Source organism: Pelodiscus sinensis, chromosome 10 (genome assembly GCF_052426305.1).
Source record: "Pelodiscus sinensis isolate ZL-2025 chromosome 10, ASM5242630v1, whole genome shotgun sequence".
NCBI classification, from domain to species: domain Eukaryota; kingdom Metazoa; phylum Chordata; order Testudines; family Trionychidae; genus Pelodiscus; species Pelodiscus sinensis.
This window is the reverse complement of record NC_143061.1, coordinates 40,178,086-40,190,447: the sequence shown is the minus strand read 5'-3', so window position 1 is coordinate 40,190,447 and position 12,362 is coordinate 40,178,086. Positions and strand designations below refer to the sequence as shown.

The 12,362-nt window shown below is 45.5% G+C and overlaps 1 protein-coding gene across 2 annotated transcripts in view; it reads right to left on the bottom strand.

Annotated features, from left to right (window-relative positions):
* FARSB (phenylalanyl-tRNA synthetase subunit beta) overlaps positions 1 to 10,065 on the bottom strand; it is a 65,731-nt gene extending 55,666 nt beyond the window's left edge. The window contains exons 1-6 of one of the 2 annotated variants that reach the window (XM_075937543.2): positions 9,874 to 10,065; positions 8,680 to 8,735; positions 7,895 to 8,049; positions 2,665 to 2,737; positions 2,037 to 2,152; positions 1,357 to 1,507 (exon numbers count right to left, since the gene is read on the bottom strand). In XM_075937543.2, the coding sequence (XP_075793658.2) occupies positions 1,357 to 1,507; positions 2,037 to 2,152; positions 2,665 to 2,737; positions 7,895 to 8,049; positions 8,680 to 8,735; positions 9,874 to 9,931 (609 nt within the window). In that variant the 5' untranslated portion in view covers positions 9,932 to 10,065. Of the gene's footprint in view, positions 1 to 1,356; positions 1,508 to 2,036; positions 2,153 to 2,664; positions 2,738 to 7,894; positions 8,050 to 8,679; positions 8,736 to 9,363; positions 9,797 to 9,873 lie in introns of those variants that run through there. The other variant, XM_075937542.2, reaches the window with a different exon arrangement.
* Between the last annotated feature and the right edge of the window lie 2,297 nt (positions 10,066 to 12,362).

Sequence of the window (12,362 nt, the reverse complement as noted above, 5' to 3'; positions counted from 1 at the left end):
GTTAGCTTCACAGAGATAAAGAAAAAAATAGTCTCTCAGTACTGATGTATTTATAGTGAAATACTCTTCAGTATCTAATACAAATGATTTCATGTTAAAAGAGCCATGATATGGAGTGAAGAGAGGTTATTTTAAGTACAGGCAGTCCCCGGGTTACGTACAAGATAGGGACTGTAGGTTTGTTCTTAAGTTGAATCTGTATGTAAGTCGGAACTGGCGTCCAGATTCAGACACTGCTGAAACTGACCGCCAGTTCTGACTTACATACAGAATCAACTTAAGAACCCCAGGCGTCCCCAAGTCAGCTGCTGCTGAAACTGATCAGCAGCTGATTCCAGGAAGCCCGGGGCAGAGCAACTCTGCCTGGGGCTTCCTGTAGTCAGCGCTGGTCAGTTTCAGCAGAAGCTGACTTGGGGACGCCTGGGGCAGAGCAGCTGGGGTGCTACTGGACCAACCCAGCAGCACCCCATCTGCTCTGCCCCAGACGTCCTGATTCAGCCGCTGCTGAAACTGACCAGCAGCGGCTGAATCAGGACCTGGGGCAGAGCAGCTGGGGTGCTGCCGGGTTGGTCCAGTAGTGCCCACGGGCGCTGCAGGACAAATCGGCAGCGCCCCAGCTGCTCTGCCCCAGAGTCCAAAACAAAAGCCTGGTCTGCTGGGGGGGGGAGGGGAGCACACTAGCTGCCCCCCCCCCCCCCCCCAGCAGACCAGGGACACGGGTAGCAGACCACAGGCACCCGGACTGAAGCCGCAGCCGCGGGGGGTCCCACGCCTCTGAGGCTTTGCCAGAGCAAAGCCTCAGAGGCGCGGGGAACCGCCGCTGCTGCCGCTTCAGTCAAAGCGGCAGCAGCGGCGTTCCCCGCGCCTCTGAGGCTTTGCTCTGGCAAAGCCTCAGAGGCGCGGGACCCCCCCGCGGCTGCGGCTTCAGTCCGGGTGCCTGTGGTCTGCTGGGGAAGACAGATAAATACACAGGTAAAAGAGAAGACAGATAAATACACAGGTTAAAATCCTTCAAATAAAACATCTGTCATATTTCATACAGCCATATGCAGGACTGAAATAACTCTTCATGGAGCCTTTTCACTAGTACACCATTTCACATTTAGCTCTGAGTATATTAAACTGTGATCTCACATCAGCAGTAAACAAATAGTCACATTTTCATGTATATATTTGGTACTCTGCATAAAAGTGAACTTTTGGTCTAGTTCCCAGCTCCTAGCTGAGAAGGGGCCACAACACAAAATTACCACCACCATTGGCAGTATCTGCAGAGGTGCAAATCCCAAGTCTTGCAATCCCTCTAGAAATTGAAATTTCAGAACTACACAAGAAGAGTTAGGAAAGGACACCTACCCTATATAGCTCCATAATTTCAGAAGCAGTATACTCCTTGTCCTGATTCAGGGGCTTGAATTTAATTTCTGAAGGAGGTCTAGCTGTATAAGTAAATGGACCAGAGATAGTGTCCAGGTCATGGGTACCAATCGCTACCAACGTTCTTTTCCTACAAAGAAATCAAGGCAAAATAACAACGACTTTTCTATCCATATTTGGAGTTCCTCTGAAGAAAAGTCCTCTGAAGCATCATAGAATCAAATATGCACATATCTAATGGAAGAACAATAGGGATTTTTACAAGTGTGGAAGCACTTACACCTAATAGCATTCTGCATGCAGTATGCATAGTATATTGGCTTTGTAACCACACCCACAACAGTCAAATGTAAATCTAATGGGACTGAGGCAAAGAATTTACCCAAGAGGATGCTTCTGCTGATGTAGTAGCAGATGTCACCTTCTTTATGACATTGAGATAAACTGAAAAGTGCCAGGGTCAAATAAATCAAATGAAGAATATCTAAGAGCATTGCTTAAAAAATATTTTTCTAACCGTGAGTGTAAGACAGAACACCTCTTTAGATAAGGGAAAAGCAGTCCACCTCAAAAATAAAATGTTTCACAATAAAAAATATTAAACCAAAATAAATAGTGATATACCATTTAATCTATTCTCACTGGAATTGAAAACTAACCTGCAAATGTTCTGGTGTAGTTTTTCTTGTAGGTCAATGAAACTATCATAGCGAGCCTTGGAAAAAGTTATGTTACGAAGGACTGCAGCTACAGCATGAGGACGAACTTGGTCAGTCTACAGTTTATAAGAGCAGTACAATTACAAATTATTAAAATATCATATACATAAAATTCATAACATTAATTTCCCACTTTGTTTTCATTGTGCATATTGAACTTTTTAAAGTGCTTACCACTTGTTAATAAAATGTATAATACAACAATGGAAAATGCAACACACATTTTCCTGAAGGAAATAATCTACTTTCGGTTTGGTAAGGGAAAAAGGATTTTCTCTACTGAAAATATGGTTCTAGATAATCATCAGAGATGCATAGGTATGAATTATCCTGAAATTACATGGGTTACCTTTTATGAAGTTTGTTCTAAAGTATTTTTTACAGTATTCCCATATCAGCAAGCATGAAGATCACTAGTTTTATAATGTATATTGTAACTGAGAAAAATACTTAAAATAAGCAGTAACCTTAGCTCAATACAATTTAAAACAAACTCATTTACTACAGAGTATGCTTGCTGGTGATGATGCTTTTACAGTATGGACAAAAGTTCAGCAAAAAAGTTCACCTCTTCAGTAATTAGCAGCCTCTGAATTTCACCATTGGCCGGCATAATCCTTTTATATCTAGGAGCTTTTATCCTAAAACACAAATGGAAATAAAGTTCACAACTGAGGATGAAACATTCTTCTAAAAAGAACACAAAGAAGAAACTTTAGAGGAGCGTCACTGCACTTTATGGTGAAAATGTTATAAATTTGTATTAGTATTAAAAGATCTATAATAACTGCTAACATATAGCTAAAGTCTCCTAAGAGGATTTTACTAAAATATAGAGGACTATGAAATAGAAATGCTCAAAAAGACAACTCCACTGCAGTCAAAGATTTCTCAAAAACTCTTAGGGTATGTCTACACTACAGTTCTATTTCGAATTAACTTCTCAGGGTTCCCTGCTTGCTTGTCTATCTTGATGAGGGACAGCAAAGCAGTCCTGTCTCGGAGTGCTGAGTGCCCGCACTTGGGATACCACAGCACTCGGCCACATGGAGCCAGAGCTGCCCCTGGGCATGCCAGTGTATCTCGTAGGGTTGTTGCCATCAGCCCGGCTGCGCTTGCTGCAGGCTGCCAACCGGGGGGGAGGGGTTCATCGGGGGCCTGTCAGGATCTAGGATGCCCTGAGGAGCTCTCAGAGCCTCCCCGGTCCTCCCCACCAGGAGCTTGTGCCCCATTCCTCCCTCACGTCCTTCCATTTACCCATTCCTAGCCCCCCTTCCGGATGTCAAATAAAAGACATGTATGTTCAAAAATAGAAACTGGGTTTATGGAACAAAACTGGGGGAGGGGGGATGAACCTCTGGGGAGACTGAGAAAAGGAGGTGGGAAATGGGAAGAGGGGAGGGGGAAACCTGGGAGGAAGGGACCTGGAAGGGAGAAGCAAGAAGAAGAAGGCGGAGGGGAAGCTCAGGGCTCAGGGTTGGGGGTCTCGCCGGACCAACTTGACTTTCATGCTAACCTGCTCCTGGGTTCACATGTGGCCTTTGCTGGCCAGGCTGGCAGCTATCCTGCCATAGACGGCCGCATTCCTCCGTCTAGTGCGGAGATCATGGACGTTGGGGGCATCCCCCCCCAAACCTGAATAAGGTCCATGATCTCCACCTGGACCAGGAAGTCGCCCGCCTTCTCCGTCCCATCAGGCTCCTGGGAGCGGTGGAGGGCTGGCTGCCAGTGGCTTGCTGGCTCCTGTTTTGGAGCCTCTGGGTTAGGGGCCCCGGTGGCCACTGCTGGCTCTGGGCTGGCAGGCTTGGAGCTGGCACAGGCACTGTGGCCAGGGTCAACCCCTTTAATGTCTCCAGGGCTGGGGGAGAGGAGAGTAAATTTTCCTGGTTGTGCCCAGAGTGGCCACCAGGGCTCCCTGGGAAGGGCTGGAGCCCCCTATTTCAAATTAAGTGTTACTCCTCGTAGAATGAGGTTTACCAAATTCGAATTAAGTGCTCTGCTATTTCAAATTAATTTTGAAAGAGCGGTTTGCATGTATAGACGCTATTAAAGTTAATTCAAAATAACGGCTGTTATTTTGAATTAACTTTGCAGTGTAGACATACCCTTAGATTTAAAGAAAACCAATTTGTAGAACACTGGTTCTGTCTCAGGAGAATTGAACCTGAGCACTCTCAATCTCCCCTACCATCAAGGACACGTGAGGATACTTAGTACCTTGCAGGATCGATCCCAGGTTGTCTAATTAGATCACTCATTAATGCTAATTACTTGCACATATTAATATGAAAGAAAATTTCAGTAACATCAATAATTAACTACTACATATTTGAGAGAGTTTGAGAGTGAGGGTACATAAGAACATAACATAAGAAAGGACGTAATGGGTCAGACCAAAGGTCCATCTAGCCCAGTATCCTGTCTACCGACAGTGGCCAGCACCAGGTGCCCCAGAGAGGGTGGACCGAAGACATTGATCAAGCAATTTGTCTCCTGCCATCCCTCTCCAACCTCTGACAGAGGACAAGGACACCATTTTATCCCCTGACTAATAGCCTTTTATGGACCTAACCTCCATGAAATTATCTAGTTTCTCTTTAAACTCTATTATAGTCCTAACCTTCACAGCCTCCTCTGGCAAGGAGTTCCACAGGTTGACTACACGCTGGGTGAAGAAGAACTTTCTTTTATTAGTTTTAAACCTGCTCCCCATTAATTTCATTTGGTGTCCTCTAGTTCTTCTATTTAGGGAATTAATAAATAACTTTTCTTTATCGGCCCTCTCCACACCACTCATGATTTTATATACCTCTATCATATCCCCCCTCAGTCTCCTCTTTTCTAAACTGAAAAGTCCCAGTCGCTTTAACCTCTCCTCCTATGGGACCCGTTCCAAACCCCTAATCATTTTAGTTGCCCTTTTCTGAACCCTTTCCAAGGCCAAAATATCTTTTTTGCGGTGAGGAGACCACATCTGTACACAGTATTCAAGATGTGGGCGTACCATAGTTTTATACAGGGGCAGTAAGATATTCTGGGTCTTATTGCCTTTTTGACCGCCGCTGCACACTGTGTGGAAGTTTTTAGAGAACTGTCCACGATAACTCCAAGATCTCTTTCCTGATTTGTCATAGCCAAATTAGCCCCCATCATACTGTACGTATAGTTGGGGTTATTTTTCCCGATGTGCATTACTTTACACTTATCCACATTAAATTTCATTTGCCATTTTGTTGCCCAATCACTCAGTTTGTTGAGATCTTCTTGGAGTCCCTCACAGTCTGCTTCTGTCTTGACTATCCTAAACAGTTTTGTATCATCTGCAAACTTTACTACCTCACTGCTTACCCCTTTCTCCAGATCATTTATGAATAAGTTGAAAAGGATTGGTCCCAGGACTGACCCTTGGGGGACACCACTAGTTACCCCTCTCCAATCTGAAAATTTACCATTTATTCCTACCCTTTGTTTCCTGTCTTTTAACCAGTTCTCAATCCAAGAAGGGACCTTCCCTCTTATGACCATGTAAATTACACAAGAGCCTTTGGTGAGGGACCTTGTCAAAGGCTTTCTGAAAATCCAAGTATACTATAGCTACTGGATCCCCCTTGTCCACATGTTTGTTAACCCCTTCAAAGAACTCTAACAGATTAGTAAGACAGGATTTCCCTTTACAGAAACCATGTTGACTTTTGTCCAACAAATTATGTTCTTCTACATGCTTCACAATTTTATTTTTTACTATTAAATTAATGGAGATTGCCTATCTCCTAGAACTGGAAGGGACCTTGAAGGTCATTGAGTCCCGCCCCCTGCCTTCACAGCAGGACCAAGTACCATCCCTGACAAACTTTTGCCCCAAATCCCTAAACGGCCTCTACAAAGATTGAACTCACAACCCTGGGTTTAGCAGGCCAATGCTCAAACCACTGAGCTATCCCGCAAATTGTTTTGACTAATTTGCCTGGTACTGAAGTTAGACTTACCGGTCTGTAATTGCCAGGATCGCCTCTACAGCCCTTTTTAAATATTGGTGTCACGTTGGCTACCTTTCAGTCATTAGGTACGGAAGCCGATTTAAAGGATAGGTTACAAACCACAGATAATAGCTCAGCAATTTCCCATTTGAGTTCTTTTAGAACGCTTGGATGAATGCCATCCGGTCCCGGAGATTTGTTAACATTAAGTTTTTCTATTTGTTCCAAAACCTCCTCTAATGACACTTAGGGTGGAGGGTGTCTCTACACAGGACCCTAAATTTGAAAAAAAATCCATTTTGAAATAGCTTATTTAGAAATTTGGCACATCTCCACAGCACCAAATTTCGAAATTATGTGCTATTTTGAGCCAATCTTTATCCCTCACGCAACGAGGTTTACTAGAATGCCAATATAGTGCATCTATTATTTTGAAAAATACTTTGAAATACGGGGTAGCCGTGCAATATAGATGTACTCTGAGTGAGCAAGCGTGTCTGTTCAAGAACTCCTTCTGAATGGTATGAATTAAGACTACCAAATTTGGTATGCAGCTTCCTTTCATTATAACTTAAAGTAATGTAAGGGTTTGAGTCTGCCAGGACACTGGGATTATCTGGAATGCGATTGTTTCTCATAAAATGAAAACAGATGACTCTGCTAGCTGGGATATAATGACCAAAGAGGAACTGCAAAGGGCCAGACATAGGGAATGGGACAGCTATAATCCCACTAGGGCAGCAGGGGGCAGAAGCAAAGAAAGGGATAGTAGATAGCTGTATATTTGAGAGAGTGAGTGTACGTGTGTGCATTTGTCTGTCTATCTAGTGCAGCTGGGGGACAAGATCCTCTCCCCCAGATGTGCCCACTGCAGCTACAGCAGCCATGGACTGGCTCTCCTCACCTGGTCCCAAGCTGTTGAGGTGAAAAAGGACTAGTGTTGTTCTCTCTCCCCGGGGCCTGTATACTAAATTCCTCATCCCCAGCCCCACCTGAGCCTCCTCTATCAGAGGCAGCAACGCTAAGGGTGGAGGGGTAGCGGAGGCTGCTCTGGCAGTAGCACCTGATCACAGGCAGCCCAGCTCAGTCCTGGCTTGTACCAGGTTCAGGAGCTACCCCCACTGCAGCTCTGCAGTTTAAATGTAGTAGGAGCCAGGTGTGCAGGCAACCTGGCTCCTACTACATTTAAACTGCAGAGGCACAGCGTGGGTAGACTCGACATGAGCCAGGACTGAGCCAGGCTGCCTGTGGTCAGGAGCTGCTGCCAGCGCAGCTCCCCTGCCTCCCCAACCCCAGCACTGCTACCTCTATGAGAGGCAGCAGCAAAGGGGTGGAGGAGCAGGAGGTATCATGGAGACGGTGCTGGGAGGAAACCAGCTTTCAAACCAGCTCCCCAAAGCACTGGCTCCTGCTTCCCGCCGCCTGGCTACCTCTGATACAGACAGCATAGGGAAATGTGAGTAGTCAACTCAACTACCTGACAAGCCTAGGCTTATTGGATAGTTGGCTACTTACTTACATCCCTAACTGTGGGTATGTAATATATAGTAAACAATATTTCAAAACCAACAAACAAAGACCTACTCAGCAAATTTAGAATGACAATTCCTTCTCCAGACTATGCATATCAGACACAGCTGACGTTTACTCTGAAAGAATAATGCTGTGAGTCTCTCCAGACAAGCGTTTAGAGAACATTTTACCAACTACAGTGACATTATATATCATAGATCCCTAATGGGTCAAGGAACTTTTATTAAACATCTTAATGTTAAAAAGCAGGAGTTTAACCTAAGTAAATACTTCATTGTGCTACAATACCTTTCTTTAAAAACTTGAAGCCCGCGGACCAATCCTTCCAGACAAAGAAGATCATATCGGTTAGCAGGAACATCAATTTTATAGAGAATGATATCTGATGCACCCTCTGCCTTTCCATCACCTTGTTCTTTGCTTATTATGTCCTTCTCAGACGTCTACAAATAAATAAAAACCAAGTCACTGATAATGAAGTAAATTAATATAAAGGATGCTTTGAAAAACAGCATACTTTTAAATCTAAAATAAATTAGTATTCATTAATAAATTTAGTTTAAAGAGCATAATGTGGATTTATACATGAAATGGCTGTTTAAAGCACCAAAAATTGTACTAACTGAAGTCATCTCTTAAATCTAGAAGTCTTAATATGCTAATACACTGCAAAGATGTTGGTGCCAGAGCTAGAAAACGAACTTGCGGAAGCAAGACCTTAACCTCTACTTTTCAGTCAAAATATGAAATACCCAAACCACTAAGCTTTTGCAGTAGTTCTACACCCTTCCAGAAAAAGATAAAACCAAAGTAGAGTTTGCAAAAAATCTGCAACACACAACTTGTAACTGGGATACCAACATTAGAAGTTCTTAGCCACTGCAGAACAGCAGTGTCTCTGGGTTATTTACACTCCTTATGATGTTCAGTGAAAAGGATCTTTTACTGTTGATGGGCAGCTAACCTGCCAAAGACAAAGGAGACTGGCCTCCTCTATCAAAACAGAACTCCAATCAATCCCCCACAGCCAAAGAGTGACAAATGTAAATGTGACAAATGACAACAATACTTACAACTTCATCAAGTTCCAAACCAAACTCAAAACAAAGTTCATCAAATTCTTCATCAGCTAGGAAGAAAAGAAATTTCACCCATTAATTCTGGTTTCCAATACAAAGATCTCAGACTTCTGAAGATAACTTTAAAAAAGTACTGAATAGAATATTAAATACTATTTACAAGGAGAGAAAGAGGGTGTATCACTGAGAATGTTATTACTTTTATTTTAATATCAATTTCTGCTATACATATAGTACTTAATGATTTGTGAAATGCATAGCAAACAAAATATTTAGCACACACTATACCATTTTGTATTGAATATAACTTGTTGCACCAGTAGCTTTTTTCAGGCTAGCCTCCACATTGTATAACAGAACAGGAGACATCACATCAGCAAAACAACAGCCAAGTCTATGAGAAGCAGTGCACTTGTTACAACAAATACTTTCTTATTCAGTCAGCTGAGCATAAATTAAGATGCATGACCCACGTTATGATATGTGGAGATGTCTGATTTGCCACACAATTTGGGGGACAAGGAAAGGCTGGATGAAAAGGCAATCTGGCTAAATAGACTTATCTGCCAGGTCTGTATTTCTGAACCCATCAATTATTACAATGAAGAACACAATTCAGAAAAACTTCCTTTCCTAGTACACTGTTCTAAAGTTAGACTGCAGTGTTTAACGATATACCTGTATTGCAAATAGCAGGTATGTATACACAGGACCTGAAAAGCTCATCAAGCCATGCCAAGCAAGCTTTCCCAGGCAAATGCTGTGCACTTCTGAAGAACTCAAGCCTTACGTCCGTGCAAACACATTTCCCGATGGGAATTCTGTGTAAAGTTATCGCAGTGACGCCCAAGTCCGCACACAGACAACTCCACACTGCACAAACTGCGCCGCGCGGATTTCCCCAATGAAATCGGCCCAGAGTCTTGTCAGTTTCCCGACTGGCCGCTATGACACCCAGCACCATCGGATCGGCAGCATCTTGCTGCTCCGGGGGCAGGCCCTGAGCAAGAGCAAAGGCAGACCCCGCAGATGGTGCTCGGCGGGCAGCAGCCCTCGGACACACGGGCAGGAAGACAAGTCAGTCCCCAGCGGCAGCGGCCTGAAAGCTGGTGACAGGCCAAAGCGGCAGAGCCTCCCCCTCCCCCTCGCTCCTGCCCAGCGCCCGCCCGCCCGCCCGCCCGCACTCACTATAACGCCTGCCCAGCGCCTGGAAGAGCAGCTCCTGCTTCACGCTGACTGTCGGCATGTCTAGGAGCTACATGCATGCACTGCGCATGCACTTCCGCACACGCCGCAGGAAGGACCCCGCTCACAGTGCGCCTCACTCGTCAGGCCCTGGGGCTGGCTAAACTACAGCCTGATCTTTAGAATTCCCTTCTGCTCCTGCACCAGCGCTGCTGCCCTCCCTTGCCTCACGCCGCGCCGGTGGCCGGCTTGTAGCCGCACTCTCCTGGCGAGACCCGCGGCGCGCGAGCGGAACGGAAGGAAGGAAGCAGCTGATGGCATCAGGCAGAGCCTGGCCAGCTATGAACGCAGACCGCTACGTCAGTCGGCCGGCTGTGGCGGTTGGTGCGTGGAGTGCACGCGGGGGGATCTGACAGTTGGGGTAGCGGGCGCAGGCGTCCCGGGCCGAGAGGGGAGGTTCCCACCCACCCGCTCTGGGGTCGCTGGGCCCGGCCTCTGCCCTGAGCGGCGGGGCGGAACGTGACTCTGCCCGCGACGCTCCCCGGGCTGGGCAGCGCCCCTGCAGGGCCGGGGAATAGTGTTAGAGCCCTGCCGCCCCCGGGCAGTGGCCCTGCGCCTCTTCCCGGCTCTCTGCCGCTTGCGGGCCCGGCCTTGCACCTGTGACTGTGCTGGCACGTGTGTAGCGGGGTCTTCCATGGTGAAGCTCACCCCGTTGGAATGGTCACCAGCTGAGTTTCCAGGCATGTTGTACCCCAACGTATCAGGCTGGAATTCAGCTATGGAAACACTGACACCTATTTCTGCCAACCCACTTACAATGAAGGCTCCTCCCACCTCCCCCGGCCATCATTAGAGCTAAGCTGCAGCCCTGGGGCTTTCTAAACAGCGATAAAGGAGGATTGTTGAGGTAGCAGCAAGGTGCAGTTTCTGGCATCTTTAGCTGGATATTTCAAGTGATAAAAGTGCATCTGAGAAAGTGCTTGGAACTCTGCAGGTATTGTGTCAGGTCTGCATTTGGAGAACTAAGCCTCATTCTCCTTTACCCCTGTACATTCGGTAGCAAGCTGAAAATAAAATGCTTCGGGATAGCCGAATTAGTCTGTTACAGACAAAAACAACAATGCCAGCCAGTGACTTATGGCTTCTTGCATGTGAAACACAGACAGGTCATTTGATCATGTGACCAACTCCAGTTTGGGAGACACCAGGGATATAAAAATCCCATGAGGCCATCTCCATCTTGTCTATGAAGCAATGCTGGTTAGCACAGCCATTCACTGAACAATCCTTTTTCACAACAGGCACTCCAGGCCCATTGCTCCCTCCCAGACAGAGAACATTTGAAATACAAGAACAGAGCCCATATTCATAACTTCACATACAAAAATCATACAAGTGCATGAGTGTCACATAGAATCAGTAGAGCATAAGCTTCCATTTGACACCTCTAGTGGCCAACTTTGTACAGAATTTGGGGAAAACACCACTCGTGGGTGTAACAGTGATCTGTCTGCTCACTTTAAAATCCAATAATGTGACACCCCTGCATCCAAACATCCTCCCAGAGCCTGCACCTAGAACCCCCTTCAGCACCCCAACTGCCTGCCCCAGCCTGCTGAAAGTGAAGGAGGGTGAGAGAGGGAGGGAGGATGGATGGAGTGAGAAGGGGTACAAAGGAGGCAGGGCAAGGGTATTTGGGTTTGAGGTAGATCTTGGGTTGCACTTAAATTAAGAAAGTGATCTCCTGCTTTAAAAGGTTGGCAACCACTGCTTTATAGCAAGTGATAAAGATACAAGTGAGATGAACACACCCAGAAATTTACAAGCATTTCAAAACCTAAACACAATTTTAGGCATTCACTTTAGTCAGACTAACACACAAGTCAAACAGACTGTTTTCCAGCAATGAATTGGTCAGCATGGGACTGAAGTGTTGGCAAGAGCTGGCCCCTGATTTGCCAGCATCACACAGCCACACCCTAAATTAGGGAGCGTTGTTAATAGTGCAACTGACTCAGGCACTCCCCTGGAATAGATTTGTGTGCTCAAGCACACACACCAGTGTAGACATGGGGTTAAAAAAATCAAAAGACAGACCAAAATGACAGTGATAGAAATGTAGTTGTGTTAGTCTGGTGTAGCTGAAACAAAATACAGGACTATGTAAAATGCAGGACAATGTAGCACTTCAAAGACTAACAAGATGGTTTATTAGATGATGAGCTTTCGTGGGCCAGACCCACTTCCTCTGCAGGACAATGTAGCACTTTAAAGACTAACAAGATGGTTTATTAGATGATGAGCTTTCGTGGGCCAGACCCACTTTCTCAGATCAAATAGTGGAAGAAAATAGTCACAGCCATATATACCAAAGGATACAATAAAAAAAAAAAGAACACATATGAAAAGGACAAATCACATTTCAGAACAGAAGGAGGATGCAGGGGGGGAGGGGAAAGGAAGGTGAATGCCTGTGAGTTATTGATATTAGA